Raw genomic sequence first — 17,846 nt, forward strand, 5'->3', positions numbered from 1 at the left:
AGCACCTGGATTTCCAACCAGGAGTTACCTGTGAGCAGCAGCCCCGTGAACCCCACGCGCAGCCCAGGGCGAGTCCGCAGCATTGAGACCGGGACGAGCCCTGGGAGCAGCGCAATGACCTCCAGCCTGAACTCCCCCTGACAGGGACACGCGTGGCCGTCCCCAGACGGCTCCAACGGGACGTGGCAGCTGCCCAGGTCCTGCTCAGAGCCCCCCCGGGAGAGGGCAGAGCGGCTCCAGGACAAGGAACCAGAACACGCGCTGGTTGCCATCGCCGGGATGGGTGACGGTGACAGTGACGCCGCGGCAGCCCTGGGGCGGGTGTCCCCATCGCCAGCCGGTCCTGTTTCCCGGGGGGCTCTGGCCGAGGCCGCGGGGCGATGCCGGGGGGGCATCAGGCCTCGGTGCCGCCGGGGGGCGGCGCGGCGAAGTCGCTGCCGGTCAGGGTGATGGTGAAGGGCACGTCGATGGCGTCCGCGGCCGCGTCCCGCGCGGTGGCCGCTCCCCAGGAGCGCAGGGGCTGCGTGGCTTTCTGGAAGCGCTGGGGGCGGGACAGGGTGAGCGGGGCTGCCCCGAGTCCCCCAGCGTCACCGTTGGAGGTGGCAGCAGGGACGGGGGTGCCGGGGGCTCAGACCCCACCGCACCCGGCCCTTTGACTCTCCTGGGAAGGGTCAGTGTCACCCCCACTCTGTCACTGCTCCCTCCTGCCCCGGCCCAGCACTGGGGCAGCCCCTGCTCTGCCCCCTCCCATCCCTGTCCCATCCCTGTCCCCATCCCCATCCCCATCCCCATCCCATCCCTGTCCCAACCCTGTCCTCATCCCTGTCCCATCCCTGTCCCATCCCTGTCCCATCCCCATCCCTGTCCCCATCCCCATCCCCATCCCTGTCCCCACCCCCATCCCATCCCCGTCCCATCCCTGTCCCATCCCCATCCCTGTCCCCATGTCTGTCCCTGTCCCATGCCTGTCCCTGTCCCCATCCCCATCCCATCCCTGTCCCAACCCTGTCCTCATCCCTGTCCCATCCCTGTCCCATCCCTGTCCCATCCCCATCCCTGTCCCCATGCCTGTCCCTGTCCCATGCCTGTCCCCGTCCCCATCCCCATCCCCATCCCCATCCCCATCCCATCCCATCCCATCCCATCCCATCCCTGTCCCAACCCTGTCCTCATCTCTGTCCCATCCCTGTCCCATCCCCATCCCTGTCCCCATGCCTGTCCCTGTCCCATCCCCATCCCTGTCCCCATCCCCATCCCCATCCCCATCCCTGTCCCCATGCCTGTCCCTGTCCCCATCCCCATCCCTGTCCCCACCCCCATCCCATCCCCGTCCCATCCCTGTCCCAACCCTGTCCTCATCCCCATCCCCATCCCATCCCTGCCCCCATCCCTATCCCCATCCCATCCCTGTCCCATCCCTGTCCCAACCCTGTCCTCATCCCTGTCCCATCCCTGTCCCATCCCCATCCCTGTCCCCATGCCTGTCCTCATCCCTGTCCCATCCCTGTCCCATCCCCATCCCTGTCCCCATGCCTGTCCTCATCCCTGTCCCATCCCTGTCCCATCCCCATCCCTGTCCCCACCCCCATCCCATCCCCGTCCCATCCCTGTCCCAACCCTGTCCTCATCCCCATCCCCATCCCATCCCTGCCCCCATCCCTATCCCCATCCCATCCCTGTCCCATCCCTGTCCCAACCCTGTCCTCATCCCTGTCCCATCCCTGTCCCATCCCCATCCCTGTCCCCATGCCTGTCCCTGTCCCATCCCTGTCCCTGTCCCCATCCCCATCCCATCCCATCCCTGTCCCCATCCATGTCCCCATCCCCATCCCCATCCCCATCCCCATCCCCATCCCCATGCCTGTACCATCCCTGTCCCATCCCTGTCCCATCCCCGTCCCCATCCCCATCCTCATCCCCATCCCCGTCCCCATCCCCATCCCCATCCCTGTCCCATCCCCGTCCCCATCCCCATCCTCATCCCCATCCCCGTCCCCATCCCCATCCCTGTCCCATCCCCGTCCCCATCCCCATCCTCATCCCCATCCCCGTCCCCATCCCCATCCCCATCCCCATGCCTGTACCATCCCTGTCCCATCCCCATCCCCATCCCAATCCCATCCCTGTCCCATCCCCGACACCATCCCAATCCCATCCCTGTCCCATCCCCGACACCATCCCAATCCCATCCCTGTCCCATCCCCGACACCATCCCCATCCCTGTCCCATCCCTGCCCCATCCCATCACTGTCCCACCCCCATCCCCATCCCATCCCATCCCACCCCATCCCATCCCGTCCCGTCCCCTGGCACACTCACGTCACTCAGCGTCCCCGACTGGCGGCCCAGCGCCAGCGCGGCGCCGAGCGGGATCTGCAGGCAGGGGAGGACGCCCATGCAGACGCCCAGGCTGGTGCCCCAGGCGGGGAACTCGTAGGCGCCGTAGCGCAGGGGTTTGCTGTACATGTCCAGGAAGGTGTAGATGAGCGTGAACTGCCGGGCAGAGCGCGCGGGGCCGTGTGACGCTGCGGCACCGCCTGGCCGGGGGTTTGGCCAGGACGGGCGACGTGGGGACCCCCGGGGCACCCCGGACTTCCCAGCTGTCCCAGCCCCGCGGTGCCCGGTGCTCACCAGCAGCAGACACGGCGTGAAGAAGATCCAGCACAGCTTGAAGTAGCCCAGCAAGCGGCTGCACCAGGGCGGGCACCGGCAGATCATGTCCACGATGTCCCGGCAGAATTGGTCCACACCTGCGGGAGCCGGGGGAACGGTCACGGCACCCGGGACACCCCGTGCGGGGCTGAGCTGGGCCGAGAACAGAGATCATGGAGTCCCAGAATAATGTGAGGGGTTGGAGGGCCCTGGAAAGCTCATCCAGTGCAATCCCCCCATGGAGCAGGAACACCCAGATGAGGTTACACAGGAAGGTGTCCAGGGGGTTGGAATGTCTGCACAGAAGGAGACTCCACAACCCCCTGGGCAGCCTGGGCCAGGCTCTGCCACCCTCACCAGGAACAAGTTTCTTCTCAAATTCAAGTGGAACCTCCTGTGTTCCAGTTTGCACCCATTGCCCCTTGTCCTGTCACTGGTTGTCACCAGAAGAGCCTGGCTCCATCCTCCTGACACTGCCCCTTTCCATATTGATCCCCAGCAATGAGTCCCCCCTCAGTCTCCTCTTGTCCAGCTCCAGAGCCCCAGCTCCCTCAGCAGTGCTGAGTGCTGAACATCATCCACAGAATCTCAGCATCTCAGGCTGGTTGTGCCCTCCGTAGATCCCCAGTGCAACACGCTAACAGAGGGTCACAGAGCAGATCACGCAGGGTCACAGAGCAGATCACGCAGGGTCACAGAGCAGATCACGCAGGGTCACAGAGCAGATCAGTCCAGGCGGTTTGAATGTCTCAGAGCAGGAGACTCCACCCCCGCTCTGGGCAGCCTGGACCAGGCTCCGGCACCTCCCAGCACACAAGGTTCTGCTCATGTTCACATGGAGCCTCCTGTGTTTCAGTCTGTGCCCGTTGCCCCTCACCCTGGCGCTGGGCACCACTGAACAGAGTCTGGTCCATCCTCTGACACCCACCCTGACATATTGATCATTGATCACATCCCTCTCAGCTTCTCTTCTCCAGCTCAGCAGCCCCAGCTCTCTCAGTGTCTCCTCACACAAAGATGCTCCAGCGGGTGGAACCACATCCCTCTAGCACGGGTTAAACTGCACCCACATCGCAGCATCTCCCCACGGGACTGAGCTGCGTGGGGCAGCAGGACGGGCATCCTGCCCACCCTGGCTCCAGGCTGCCCACAGCTGCCCGTGTACCCACCGTTTGCCATGAGCCCCAGGATGCTGAGCCCTGGGAGCCCCAGGATGCTGAGCCCCGGGAGCCCGGGATGCTGAGCCCCGGGAGCCCCGGGATGCTGAGCCCTGGGAGCCCAGGATGCTGAGCCCTGGGAGCCCCGGGATGCTGAGCCCTGGGAGCCCAGGATGCTGAGCCCTGGGAGCCCCGGGATGCTGAGCCCTGGAAAACCCGGGATGCTGAGCCCTGGGGGCCCCGGGATGCTGAGCCCTGGAAAACCCGGGATGCTGAGCCCTGGGGGCCCCGGGATGCTGAGCCCTGGAAAACCTGGGATGCTGAGCCCTGGCAGCGTGGCAGGAACCCACGTCCCCCGGCCGCCCGCCCGCCCGCTCACCGTAGCAGAAGGCGATGCCCAGGCACATGAAGAGGGCGACCACGATCAGCCCGAAGCCCGTGCTGTAGGTGTCGATGAGGGTGAACCAGAAGATGCCGCCCTGCGCGGTGGGGAGGGACGGGGTGAGCGCTCGGGGGCTGCAGGACGCCCCGCGCCATGGACGGCAACGACACCGGGGCCGGGAACAGCCCCCCCGTCCTCCCCGCTGAAGGATCATTGTGGTTGGAAAAGCCCCTCAGGCTCATTGAGTCCAACCATAACCCACCCCGGCACTGCCCCATGTCCTGAGAACCTCATGTCCGTCTGCCCAGCCCGCCAGGGATGGGACTCCAGCACTGCCCTGGGCAGCCTGTTCTGCACTGGAGGGCAGGGGGGTCCTGGTCCCCGTCCTCCCCCGTCACCTCCCCGAGCGTGCTGGGTGCCGCCGGGCGCAGGGACCCCGCACCTGGGTGACCAGCAGGAGCCCCAGCAGGAAGAAGGAGGCGCAGAGGACGCCCAGCAGCGCCGTCTTCCTCCTCCAGCCGCGCAGGGCGGGGAACTCGTCCAGGACGGCCGCGGTGATGCCCTCGATGTTCCCGAACTGCGGGACGGGGACGTCAGTGGGGGGTGTCCCCGTCCTGCCGCCCTCAGGATGGTGCCACAGAGGGGACTGTGCAGGACACTGTCCCCACGGGCATCCCCATCCCTGGGACACCTGGGCAAACCCAAACCCTGTGCCGCTGGGACGTGGCTGCATCCCAACCCCATGTCCTCGGGTGCACCCCACATGCACGGGGCTGTGCAGCCCCCACCCCAGCACCATCCTCATCCTCCCAGCCCAGGCGCGCTGTGCCAGCTGCACGCCCATACGGGGGTACCTGGCACCCTAAGGCACCCTAAGGCACCCTAAGGCACCCTAAGGCACAGGGCAGGACACGGGGCTGCCCGAGGTGACACTCACCAAAGTGTCCACTCCGAGGGTGATGAGCATCAGGAAGAAGAGGATGGACCAGAACGGGGAGCCGGGCAGCAGGGACAGGGCTTCAGGGTACGCCACGAACGCCAGCCCGGGGCCTGCGGGACGTGGAGGGAACCACCAAATCACAGCATCATTCGCGTTGGAAGAGCCCCTCAAGATCATCAGTCCAACCATAACCCACCCCAGCACTGCCCCGTGTCCTGAGAACCTCCTGTCCGTCTGTCCAGCCCTCCAGGGCTGGTGACTCCAGCACTGCCCTGGGCAGCCTGTTCCAATGCCCCACAGCCCTTTGGGGAAGAAATTGTTCCCACATCCAACCTCAACCTCCCCTGGCGCAACTTGAGGCCGTTTCCTCTGCTCCTGGCGCTTGTTCCTGGGGAGCAGAGCCCGACCCCCCTGGCTCCAAGCTCCTTTCAGGCAGTTGCAGGAAGTGTGAAAGGACACGTCGTGGTGAGACGGGCCAAGCGCAGCTGGATGTGAGCTCAACCGCAGCCCCGTGTCCCTGTCCCAGCACAGGGCACCGGGATGTCCCCAGGCACAGCCCAGCACGGGTCCCCGTCCCCGAGCCCCCACCTGAGTCCACAACGCTGCCCACGGGGACCTGTCTCTTCCAGGCCATGTGCCCCAGCACCGAGAAGATGGCGAAGCCGGCGAAGAAGCTGGTGCAGCAGTTCCCGATGGTGATGACCAAGGTGTCCCTGCCAGGAGGGGGTCCCAGCCGTCATGAGGTGACGATGGGGATGGGGCGTCCCCATGGGCCGTGGGGCCATGTGTGCCCAACAGCCTGAGTCCCTATGTCCCCCTAAGTCCCCTATGTCCCCCATGCTCACCGGATGACGTTGTTGTCAAACCTGTTGTAGGAGGCCATGGAGAGCAGCCCCCCGAAGCCGATGCCCAGGGAGTAGAAGATCTGCGAGGCCGCATCGCTCCACACCTGGGGGAGGACGCACCGGGGGCTGCAGGACGCCGGGCTGGGGGTGTCGCTGCCCCCGGGGACCCCCCAGGTTACCTGTGCGCTCTGCAGCCGGCTCCAGTCCGAGGACAGGTAGAAGCGCACGCCGTCGAGGGAGCCGTCCAGCGTGGCCCCCCGGACCATGAGGATGAGGATGACGAGGTAGGGGAAGGTGGCGGTGAAGTAAACGACCTGCGCGGGGCACAGCTGGTTCGGCCCCGCTCCACCGGCACCGCCACCCCCGCGCCCCACAGCCCGCGTACACCCCGCACCCCGCGTTCCCTCCGCACCCCGCGTACCCCCCGCACCCTGTGTACCCCCGCACCCCGCACCTTGCCCGAGCTGCGGATGCCCTTCAGCAGGCAGAGGAAGAGGAGGGTCCAGGCCGCCAGCAGGCACAGGGCGAGGGGCCAGCGCACGGGGCCGGGGTCCCCCAGGCCGGAGCTGTGTGTCACCCCCAGCACCCGATCCCTGCGGGGACACGGGGCGGTGGGATGGGGACATGAGGTGCCCTCGTCACCTCCGTGGTGTCCTCAGCCATCCCTGCGCTCTTCACAAAGCCCCCGGTGTCACTGAGCGCTCCAGCCCTGGGGACCTGGGGAGGTGACCCCCAGACGCGGGCAGGGGACACGGGTTGGGGACACAGGTCGATGGCGCCGTGCAGGGACTCACCTCCAGAAAAGCTCGCTGGCGCTGACCCAGCCGGCGCTCGCCGACGCGTTCTGCAACACACGGCCCCAGCGGGTCACTGTCACCAGTGTCCCCAGTGTCCCCCCAGCCCCCCCGCAGAAACCACCCCCACAGTTCAGCCCCACATCGGCACAGACCCCGCGGTGCCACCGTCCCGGGACGCCCACCTGGCAGTGGTCCCTGTTGCTGGGGGCGTCGCAGGACCAGGGCAGGGGGCTCCGGAAGGAGGAGCCCAGGTAGTAGAAAGCCCAAGCGATGATGACGTTGTAGTAGAGGGACACCAGGGAGGACACGATCAGCATGGCGACGCCAACACCTGCACCGGGAGAGGGGTGACACCCGCGGACCCCAGCACCAGTCCAGGGGGTGGTGGGGTCCTGCCGGATGTGGGGTGGGAAGGAGGGGAGCCCCCGGTCCCACCTCTCAGGAGCGGGCAGCACTTCCAGACGGCGATGGGCCCCGCGGCCCCGTACTGGCCCAGGCTCAGCTCCATCAGGAAGAGCGGCAGCCCCGTCACCAGCAGCATGATGAAGTAGGGGATGAGGAACACACCTGGGAGAAGGAGAGGGGCAGCAGGTCGGGGGGACGGACGGCACCATGGACAGACGTGTGTGGTTTGGCCTTGCGGTGGGGGACGTGTCTGGGTGGGACATGGCAGGGCAAGGTCTCCATCCCAGAGGCACCCCCAGCAGACAAGGCGATTAGTGAAATGTTTCAAATGGAAAAGACCTTTGCGGTCATCTAATCCAACCATTAACACTGCCAAGTCCACCACTGCCCATGTCCTGAGAAGCTCATGTCCGTCTGTCCAGCCCTCCAGGGATGGTGACTCCAGCACTGCCCTGGGCAGCCTGTTCCAATGCCCCACAGCCCTTTGGGGAAGAAATTGTTCCCACATCCAACCTCAACCTCCCCTGGCGCAACTTGAGGCCGTTTCCTCTGCTCCTCACGAGTTCCTCAGGAGACCCACAGTGGGGCCTGAGCTGGGAGCCGCAGGGAACCCGCTGGTCCTGGTTGGGGTGGGTGGTGGGAGCAGCACTGGGGTGCAGCCAGGGGTGCTGCAGCGATGTTGAGGGATGAGGGATGCTGAGGGGTGAAGTATGCTGAGGGATGAAGGATGCTGAGGGATGCTGAGGGATGAAGGATGCTGAAGGATGCTGAGGGATGAAGGATGCTGAAGGATGCTGAGGAATGAAGGATGCTGAAGGATGCTGAGGAATGAAGGATGCTGAGGGATGCTGAGGGATGAGGGATGCTGAGGGATGAAGAATGCTGGGGGATGCTGAGGGATGAGGGATGCTGAAGGATGAAGGATGTTGAGGGATGCTGTGGGATGAAGGATGCTGAGGGATGAAGGATGCTGAGGGATGAAGGATGTTGAGGGATGAGGGATGTTGAGGGATGAGGGATGCTGAGGGATGAGGGATGCTGAGGGATGAAGGATGCTGAGGGATGAGGGATGCTGAGGGATGAGGGATGCTGAGGGATGAGGGATGTTGAGGGATGCTGAGGGATGCAGGATGCTGAGGGATGAAGGATGCTGAGGGATGCTGAGGGATGAGGGATGCTGTGGGATGAAGGATGCTGAGGGATGCAGGATGCTGAGGGATGAAGAATGCTGAGGGATGAGGGATGTTGAGGGATGCTGAGGGATGAGGGATGCTGAGGGATGCAGGATGCTGAGGGATGAAGGATGCTGAGGGATGCTGTGGGATGAAGGATGCTGAGGGATGCAGGATGCTGAGGAATGAAGGATGCTGAGGGATGAGGGATGTTGAGGGATGAGGGATGTTGAGGGATGCTGAGGGATGAGGGATGCTGAGGGATGCAGGATGCTGAGGGATGAAGAATGCTGAGGGATGAGGGATGTTGAGGGATGCTGAGGGATGAGGGATGCTGAGGGATGCAGGATGCTGAAGGATGCTTTGGGATGAGGGATTCTCAGTGCTGCCAGACGCTCAGAGCCTCGGGATGCTCAGAGCCCGGGACGTGCCCGTAGCAGATCCCAGTGTTTTGTTGGTCGATACGCTCTCCTCCACCTTCACCAACTGCCTTCTCTGCAGAGGAAATCCTGCTCCTCGCAGCCTCAGCCAGGCAGAATCTGTGCTGGAAAAGGACATTTTCCAGGGAAGAAACCAGCATTTCCCAGATGGCAGCGGCTGCAGCCCAAGCCCATCGTCTCCCATCACCGTTCCCGCAGCAGAGCAGCTCCCAGCCGCGATATCGGATCCAGACCCGCAGCCTGGCCGGCAGACCAGACATGGGGCTGGCTGCTCATTAGCTGGGCGCTCATTAGCGCAGCGCTGGGGGAGGATGCCTCCACATCTGTGCACACTGCGGGGCAGCAGCAGCTCCGGCACAGGCTCCGCACGGCTCAGCCTGGGGACGAGGGGACCACGGTGGGGACATCGGGGACCACGGTGGGGACATCAGGGTCCATGGTGGGGACATCGGGGACCACGGTGGGGACATCGGGGACCACAGTGGGGACATCAGGGACCACAGTGGGGACATTGGGGACCACGGTGGGACATCAGGGACTCCTGCTCGGCTGCTGGGGGAGGCTGAGTGAGCGGGGACAATGTCTGTGGGGCCAGGGGACGATGTGGGGCGGCGTGTCGCTGCTCTGCCTGTGACACTGGGACACGATGGCTCAGGCTGCTTTGTTGTGGGGACAACATGTCCCCTGGCGCTGGTACTGCAGGGGTGTTCTGAGCACAACCCTCCCAGCTCCGCGGCTTTGGGATAAACCCCCCCACACCGCCATTCCCCCCATCCCTTTGGATGGGGGGTCAGGGGCAGCAGCTCCCCCTGAACCCCTATTTCTCTTGCTGGCCAAAAGCCCCTTTGGCTGACACTGCCAGAGGGTGGCAGGGATCGTGTCCCTGTCCCCATGGGTGCCGGGAGCGACCACGGGCAGCAGTGACATCCAGCGGCGAGCACGCCGGTCACCGCGGGGCGACGCGCCCGCCAGGCTCCCGCAGCACAGCCCGTGTCCCCAGGGCACCTGGTGGCGGCTGCTCCAGCTCCCACTGAGCAGCGCGTCTCCGTCCCCTTTGTCCCCATCCCCAGTGCTGGTGCTGCCACCAGCTCTGGCTCTGCACCCCGTGGGATGGAGGAGACGCTTCCCCGGGGATCCGCGGCCGCCCCAGCCCCAGTGCGGGTTCAGCCGCCCCAGTGCGGGCTCAGGCGCCCCGGTGCGGGCTCAGCCGCCCCATTGCGCCGCAGCGAACCCTGTCCCGAGGGCCAAATTCCTGCGGCGAGGCCGGGGGCAAAGCTCAGCACAGCCCAGCCCCGGCTCATTGCTGGGACAACCGAAAGGAGCTTGGAGCCAGGGGGGTCGGGCTCTGCTCCCCAGGAACAAGCGCCAGGAGCAGAGGAAACGGCCTCAAGTTGCGCCAGGGGAGGTTGAGGTTGGATGTGGGAACAATTTCTTCCCCCAAGGGCTGTGGGGCATTGGAACAGGCTGCCCAGGGCAGTGCTGGAGTCACCATCCCTGGAGGGCTGGACAGACGGACAGGAGGTTCTCAGGACACGGGGCAGGGACAGGGCTGGGTTATGGTTGGATTTGATGGTCTTGAGGGGCTTTTCCAACCCGAAATGACTCTGTGACTCTAAGACCCCTCTGCTGGCACCAGCAGGACACCATGGGGCTGGGGACAGCCGGGGGCGTGGCGCAGTTTTGGGGGACTGTGGAGCACTGGTTGGGGTCCCACAGTCCTGTGTCCCATGCTCGGGTGCTGCTGCCACCAGACGAGCACACCAGACATGGCGCAGCCCATCAGCATATGAGCTCAGTTAGAGGGATTTAAGGAGCAGCCATGGGGCAAAGGAGAGATCACCAGTTTAACTGGGTGGACTGGAAGGAATGTAGAGAACCGGTGCAATCAAACCCTGCAGACGGCTGCAGGGAAGGCAGGTTGTGGGGCTGGGGTCCCTGCAGCCCATGGAGCACCAGGGAGCCCAGGGCAGCAGCCGGGGCAGGTGGAGGTGATTTCTGGTGAGGGAAGCGGGGAGGCCGGACATGAGGGAGAAATTGTTGCCCTGAGGGTGGTGAGAGCCTGGCCCAGGTTGGCCAGAGAGGTGGTGGCTGAACCATCCCTGGAGACATCCCAGGCCAGGCTGGACGGGGCTCTGAGCACCCTGAGCTGGTGCAGATGTCCCTGCTCATGGCAGGGGGGGACTGGGAAGGTCCCTCAACCAAACCTCTGTGATTCCAGGTGGTCCCTCCGGCTGGTGCAAGAGGAGACACCATCGGGGCAGCAGGAGCAGCGAGGGGCTCAGGAACGGCCCCTGGGGGGATTTTCCCGCCCCACAGCCCCAGAATACACACCCCACCCTGGGGTGTTGCCACCAGGACGTGCGGAGCCGCCTGCACTTTGTCCTGCCCAGAGCTGCCCCAGGTCATTGTCCCCACTTGGCCGACGTCCCGGCTGCTCCTGCCCAGCTGAATTGGGCTTTTCATGGACGGCACCTCCGTGCGCAATGCACAAAGCTCACAGCAGCACAGCACCCAGTGGTCCCAGCTGCACAGTCACCGCCTTTCTGGCCAAGCCCTGCTTCTCGGGGGGGGCAGGGATGCTGTGCAGGGGGCTCTGCATGGCGGCAGCTCTTCTGCACCCAAACCGGGCAGGACGGTGCTCAGGGCTCACTCCAGAGCTGCTGCATCACTGGGCGGCCGCAGCAGGAGCAGAACTTCCCCGGCACAGACATGGGGAGATGCTGTGAACTCCTAAAGTGTCCTCACAGCAGATTCGAATGCTGGTGTCCATAGAATCATTTTGGTTGGAAAAGGCCCTCAAGATCGAGTCCAACCGTTCTCTCATCCCTGTCCCTGCCCCATGTCCTGAGAACCTCGTGTCCGTCTGTCCAGCCCTCCAGGGATGGTGACTCCAGCACTGCCCTGGGCAGCCTGTTCAATGCCCCACAGCCCTTTGGGGAAGAAATTGTTCCCACATCCAACCTCAACCTCCCCTGGCGCAACTTGAGGCCGTTTCCTCTGCTCCTGGCGCTTGTTCCTGGGGAGCAGAGCCCGACCCCCCCGGCTCCAAGCTCCTTTCAGGCAGTTCAGAGATCAGAAGGTCTCCCCTCAGCTCCTGTTCTCCAGCTGAACCCCCCAGGTCCCTCAGCCGCTCCATCACACTTGTGCTCCAGCCCCTCACCAGCTCCGTTCCCTTCTCTCCACTCGCTCCAGCACCTCAAGGCCTTTCTTGGCGTGAGGGGCCCAGAACTGCCCCAGGATTCACAGTGCAACACGAGACCCAGGTGAGCAACACAAGTCCCCAAACCCCTGAAATGCCCATGTTTTCTGTCCCCTGCACTGTCCTGCTGTCCCTCCCCATCCTCCTGCTCTCCATCCAGGAGAAGGGAGGGAAAGGGAAAGGGAAAGGGGAAGGGGAAGGGGAAGGGGAAGGGGAAGGGGAAGGGGAAGGGGAAGGGGAAGGGGAAGGGGAAGGGGAAGGGAAAAGGAAAGGGGAAGGGGAAGGGGAAGGGGAAGGGGAAGGGGAAGGGGAAGGGGAAGGGGAAGGGGAAGGGGAAGGGGAAGGGGAAGGGGAAGGGGAAGGGAAAAGGAAAGGGGAAGGGAAAAGGAAAGGGGAAGGGGAAGGGAAAGGGGAAGGGAAAGGGAAAGGGGAAGGGAAAGGGGAAGGGGAAGGGGAAGGGGAAGGGGAAGGGGAAGGGGAAGGGAAAGGGAAAGGGAAAGGGAAAGGGAAAGGGAAAGGGAAAGGGAAAGGGAAAGGCTGCGTGTGCCCCGTTGCGGCCCCACCTCCTCCGTTGCGGTAGCACAGGTAGGGGAAGCGCCAGACGTTGCCCAGCCCCACGCAGTAGCCCAGGCAGGACAGCAGGAAGTCGTATTTGCCAGCCCAGGTCTCCCGGGGTGGGCTGGGGGCTGGGGTGTCGGGCTGGGCCTGGGGTCCCGGCCAGGGCTGGGTGGTGGGGTCGGTGCTGGGACCCTCCGTCTGGAAGATGTTGACCTGCGGAGGGGAGCGAGCGTCAGGACGGGCTGGTCGGAGGCTGCAGACCCCACGGCTCCTCGGCAGGGCCGGCACGGCCAAGCTCCCCATGAAAAACCACCTGGTCCTCCAAGCAGTTCTGGGGTCTCCCTGAAACCTGACCAGGGAGCCCATGGTGGCCTGAGCTTGGGCTGGTCTAGAGCTCCGTGTCCCAACGCTCTGGGCAGGTTTGACCCAGCAGATCCCCCATGGTGTGGGGGTTTCCATCTCTGCTCTTTCGTGCACCCAAGGACTGTCTGGATCAGCATCCTAGCGCCCAGCCCTGTGTGGAGAAGATGAGGGGGTGCAGGGGTGCTCCCCACTGCTTATAGAATCACCAGATCATAGAATTATTTTGGTTGGAATTGACCCTCAGGCTCACCAAGTCCACCCGTCCCCCATCCCCGGCACTGCCCCATGTCCTGAGAACCTCCTGTCCGTCTGTCCAGCCCTCCAGGGATGGTGACTCCAGCACTGCCCTGGGCAGCCTGTTCCAATGCCCCACAGCCCTTTGGGGAAGAAATTGTTCCCCACATCCAACCTCAACCTCCCCTGGCGCAACTTGAGGCCGTTTCCTCTGCTCCTGGCGCTTGTTCCTGGGGAGCAGAGCCCGACCCCCCTGGCTCCAAGCTCCTTTCAGGCAGTTGCAGACAGCGTGTGCTCATCAGACCCCTCCTGCCCAGCATCTCCAAGGCCGGGGGGGTGACTTCCAGCTCCCACCTTCACCAGGGTCTTCCCCCTGCACAGCTGGGGACCCGCAAGCAAGGGCTGGAGCCATCGGCTCACACTGTGCCCGGCCTGGCAAGGGGACACCTGGTGCCACGTGGCCCATTGGGACCACTAAAGGGGACACCAGCAGGGTAGGGGGACTCATAGCTCTCACCAGCCCCAGACCCTGCACCCTGACACGCGGGCGTATCTGCTGAAGGGGGATGTGCACGGTGGGGACAGACGGAACAGGGACATTGTGCCTCGTTTGTTATCATCCAGTGGGGGCCAAGGGCTCAGAGAATCACAGAATCACAGATGGTTTGGGTTGGAGGGACGTTCAAAGATCATCTAATCCCACCCCTGCCATAGCAGGGACATCTTCACCAGCTCAGGGTGCTCAGAGCCCCGTCCAGCCTGGCCTGGGATGTCTCAGGGATGGTTCATCCACCACCTCTCTGGCCAACCCGGGCCAGGCTCTCACCACCCTCAGGGCAACAATTCCTCATATCCAGCCTCAATCTCCCTCCTTTAGTTTAACCCATCACCCCTTGTCCTGTCACAACAGGCCCTGCTAACGAGAGGCCGCGGGGCAGCTGCTCCGCTCCCAGGCTCGGCCGCCAGAACTGCGAGGACACAGCCCTGGCCAGCAGCTCTCACAGCGTGACGGCCCTTGCGGGTGTTGTTGTGTGAGCAATTCCTTTCAGTATCAGTGTCCCAAGAGCTGCAAACGTTTGTTGTGAGCCCGGCAGCGCTGTGATTCACAGACCCCAAAGCCAGACTTGCCGCTGAGCCCAGGCCCAAGCTCAGGCCCAGCGCCAGCCCAGGCTTCGCTCCCACCGCAGCCTGAGGGTTTGTTTTAGAAAAGGCTCCAGTTTTGAATTCATTTAAAAACGCCTCCGTGCTGCAGTGTCTCTCCCCAGGTTTGAGGGGGCTGATCCAGCATTTATTCATCCTGCAGAGCATCCTTTTGCTCCACTACCACCCCTCCATCAACAACAGCGTGGGTCATGGGGAGAGCGATCTGCCAACCTGCGAACCCCGGCCAAACCAGGAGAGATGCTCCTGCACCTCTGCGCTCTCCAGAGGCTGCGGAAACCCCGAAACCCAGCGCATTCCCCGTCCTCGTCCCTTATTCCCAGCGCCGCGGGCAGCAGAGCCGCTCGCAGGAGACGCGCCTCGTGCCTCGTGCCCCGGCAGCGGCCGGGGTCCCCCCGACACGGGCATTTTGGGCTGTTCAGAGGTGACAGCACCTTGGCCACACGCACCATGGGACACCGAGATGTCTGCACAAAGTGCCCGGGTGCAGGTCCCCCCGGCAGCCGATCCGACGGGATCGGGTTTGACCCCATCAAACCAGGGTGAGACTCCCCCGCAGCGTCAGCTCCCGGTACCCGAACCCAGGTGCAGATCAATGGTGCCATCGCCGCAGGGACGCTCCTGGCCCTTGGCACAGTGTCCCAGCTGCCTGTCCTCCCAGACCCGGCTGTGACAACAGGGCAGAGCTGCCTGGGGTGTCTGCAGGAACAGCGGGGACAGACCTGGCCCAGCGAGTCCTGCTGAGCTCACCGTGCTGTGATACGGGTGCCCTGTGCCCCAGCAGCACCTGCTGTCCCCACACCTCCTGGGCTTGTCCTGCTGGTGTCCTTGTCCCCCATTGCCCAGAGCAATAGAAAGGTGGTTGTATAAAACTGCTTACAAGGGGCTGGACCACCCACCTCCTGCTGCTTTGAGCACAGGAGGTGATGAATGACAGAATAATTTGGGTTGAAGGACCTTCCCATTTCCCCCCTGCCATGAGCAGGGACATCGTCACCAGCTCAGGGTGCTCAGAGCCCCGTCCAGCCTGGCCTGGGATGTCTCAGGGATGGTTCAGCCACCACCTCTCTGGCCAACCTGGGCCAGGCTCTCACCACCCTCAGGGCAACAATTCCTCATATCCAGCCTGAATCTCTCTCCTTTAGTTTAACCCATCACCCCTTGTCCTGTCACAACAGGCCCTGCTCAAAAATCTGTCCCCATCTTTCTCATCGTCCCCTTTTAAGCCTGGATATGTGCAGCACCTTCCCTGGGGAGGTCGGTGAGGATGGACAGTAGTTAAAACACCACCAGGGAGAACAGGAAAGGTGCCACAGGACAGCCCAGGGGCTCCAGGACAAATCTCCTGGCCCAGAACGCTACTTTTGCCCTTCTCCCATGGAGCTGCTTTGCTCGCACACCCACAACGTCTCGGCATGGGGCAATTATTGCCGTTATCACCCCACCCGTTTCCAATCAGACTTTACAGTCCTGGCAGCAGGGGAGGGAAATTCCCCGACAAGCCCGTCTGGCTCGGCAGGACCTGCTGCCCCCACCCCAACCGCTGCCAAACGTGACCCTGGCCCTGCCCCATGTCCTGAGAACCTCATGTCCGTCTGTCCAGCCCTCCAGGGATGGTGACTCCAGCACTGCCCTGGGCAGCCTGTTCCAATGCCCCACAGCCCTTTGGGGAAGAAATTGTTCCTAAATCCAACCTCAGCCTCCCGTGACCCGTTTGGGGGAGGAAAGGGAGGATGCGGGTGAGGAGGAGCGACGCTGGGCAGCCTTCAGCCTCGCCGCTCTCTCCATGATCCTCATGGGGACACGAGTGCCCCAACCCAGCCAGTGTCACCCCAGAGCACCCAGCGCTGTCCCTGTGACCCTGGCCTGTGTCCACACGTCCTGCACCTCAGCAGGACCACAGCCCCCCGGGCCAGACGGCAGGGGCAGCCCCATCTCTCCACAATCCGTGTGGCCCACACTGGGGTAACCTGCGAGCTGTGACCCCCCCTTGATTCCCTGCTCCCCAGCAGGGAATGTGCCCCTGGTCACCCCACTGCCCCGCAGCGACCTGTGGGACGAGCCACCAGTGAGCGGTGGGTCCCCCTGCCCTTCGCAGAGATGTTCTGACCTCTGAAATGCATCAGCCCCCCCCTTTCCCTGGAGAGGACCCGATGTCACCAGGCACAGCCTCCCCAGAGCCCCCCGGGTGGGTGGGAGACCCTTCCCGTGCCCAAGGGGACACGGCGCTCCGGCCGCTTTGCGCACCCCGAGAAATCCCGGCAGCTCCACCAAACCGCAGCCACAGGGCAAACTGCAAGGGGGTGTCAGTGGTGGAGAAAACCCCACAGTGGTGGAGAAAACCCCACAGTGCTGGAGAAAACCCCACAGTGGTGGGACGGCAGGAGGAACTGAGTCTGGCTGTCACCTCGGCACGTGGGTGCCCAAGGGACAACATGCTGTGGAACCCCCGGTGGGATCAGGCATCCCAGTGCTGCTCCCACCACAAACAGGGCTCACTGGGGGGTCCCAGCAGGACCGGCTGCAATGGGGCTGTGGAGGTGACCTGCACGGGGGGTCCCCAGCACTGGGGGATCCCCAGCACCCGGGGGTCCTGCGGCCGGGACAGGGCAGCGCAGGGCAGGGCAGACACGTCCCCTCTCGTCCCCGCTCCTACCGTGGGCTCCATGGGCGCGCTGGGGGCCGGGGGCCCTGGCGTGTCGAGGTGCCCGGTGCACGGCATTTCCTGCTCGGCGGGAGGGAGGGACGGGCACACGCGCTCACCTGCGCCAGGTGCGGCTCCGCCCCGGCCGAACTGGACCCAGGGTACGGGATCAGCTGCCCTGGAATCCCCGTGAGCCCCCCCAGAGCCCACAGCCCCCGGCAAACTGCTGATCCCACCTGCTCGTGCAGCCAGGAGGGAGCGGAGGCGTCGGTCCCGCACAGCGCGAGTTCTGGGGACACAGGTGACACGGGAGCTGTTGCTCGGCACGGGGTGTGCGCTGGGGTGGCCCCTCAGCACCAAACCCTCCGCTGGGACGTGGTTCTGTGCTGGGCTCCCATGGCACCTGTGGCTGAGCCCGGTGCAGCCGCAGCCGCAGCCCCCGCCACACGGGCACCGGGACACCGGGGCTGTGGCACCACCAAGGCATCCGGTCCCCATCCTGCTACAGAGCCCTGTAAGGGACAGACAAGGGTGCTGGGCTCCCACCCAGCGCTGCAGACCAGCGGGGATGAAGGCGTGAGGAAGAGGGAGATGAGGAAGGGGAGGGTGGTACGAAGGGACACGGAGGGGTCTGCTGTCCCCCCCGACTGAGCAGCAGCTTCCACGGCTCCATCTCCCTTTCCAGGTTTTCTGTGATGGCCACGTCCCCCAAAACACCCCTTATTGTCATCCTGTTTTCCCACTTAATGTCTGTGCTCTCCTGGCCCCTTTGCTGGAAACAAGAGGAAACGGCCTCAAGTTGCACCAGGGGAGGTTGAGGTTGGATCTGGGAACAATTTCTTCCCCAAAGGGCTGTGGGGCATTGAACAGGCTGCCCAGGGCAGTGCTGGAGTCACC

General features: G+C 64.2%; 1 protein-coding gene across 1 annotated transcript; it reads right to left on the reverse strand.

Moving 5' to 3' along the window:
• Positions 1–394: 394 nt before the first annotated feature.
• On the reverse strand, positions 395–17,027 carry LOC309447256 (sodium-dependent proline transporter-like; the record flags this gene model as incomplete). Its single annotated transcript, XM_082067676.1, has 15 exons — positions 395–541; positions 2,320–2,493; positions 2,632–2,750; positions 4,189–4,288; positions 4,634–4,768; positions 5,129–5,241; positions 5,720–5,844; positions 5,977–6,080; positions 6,156–6,290; positions 6,431–6,569; positions 6,771–6,820; positions 6,956–7,104; positions 7,209–7,340; positions 12,553–12,760; positions 16,962–17,027. 15 exons carry the CDS (start codon positions 17,025–17,027, stop codon positions 395–397), a joined length of 1,896 nt encoding a protein of 631 aa, XP_081923802.1.
• Between the last annotated feature and the right edge of the window lie 819 nt (positions 17,028–17,846).

This window comes from Streptopelia decaocto, assembly GCF_964273445.1.
Source record: "Streptopelia decaocto genome assembly, chromosome: 1".
NCBI classification, from domain to species: Eukaryota; Metazoa; Chordata; class Aves; order Columbiformes; family Columbidae; genus Streptopelia; species Streptopelia decaocto.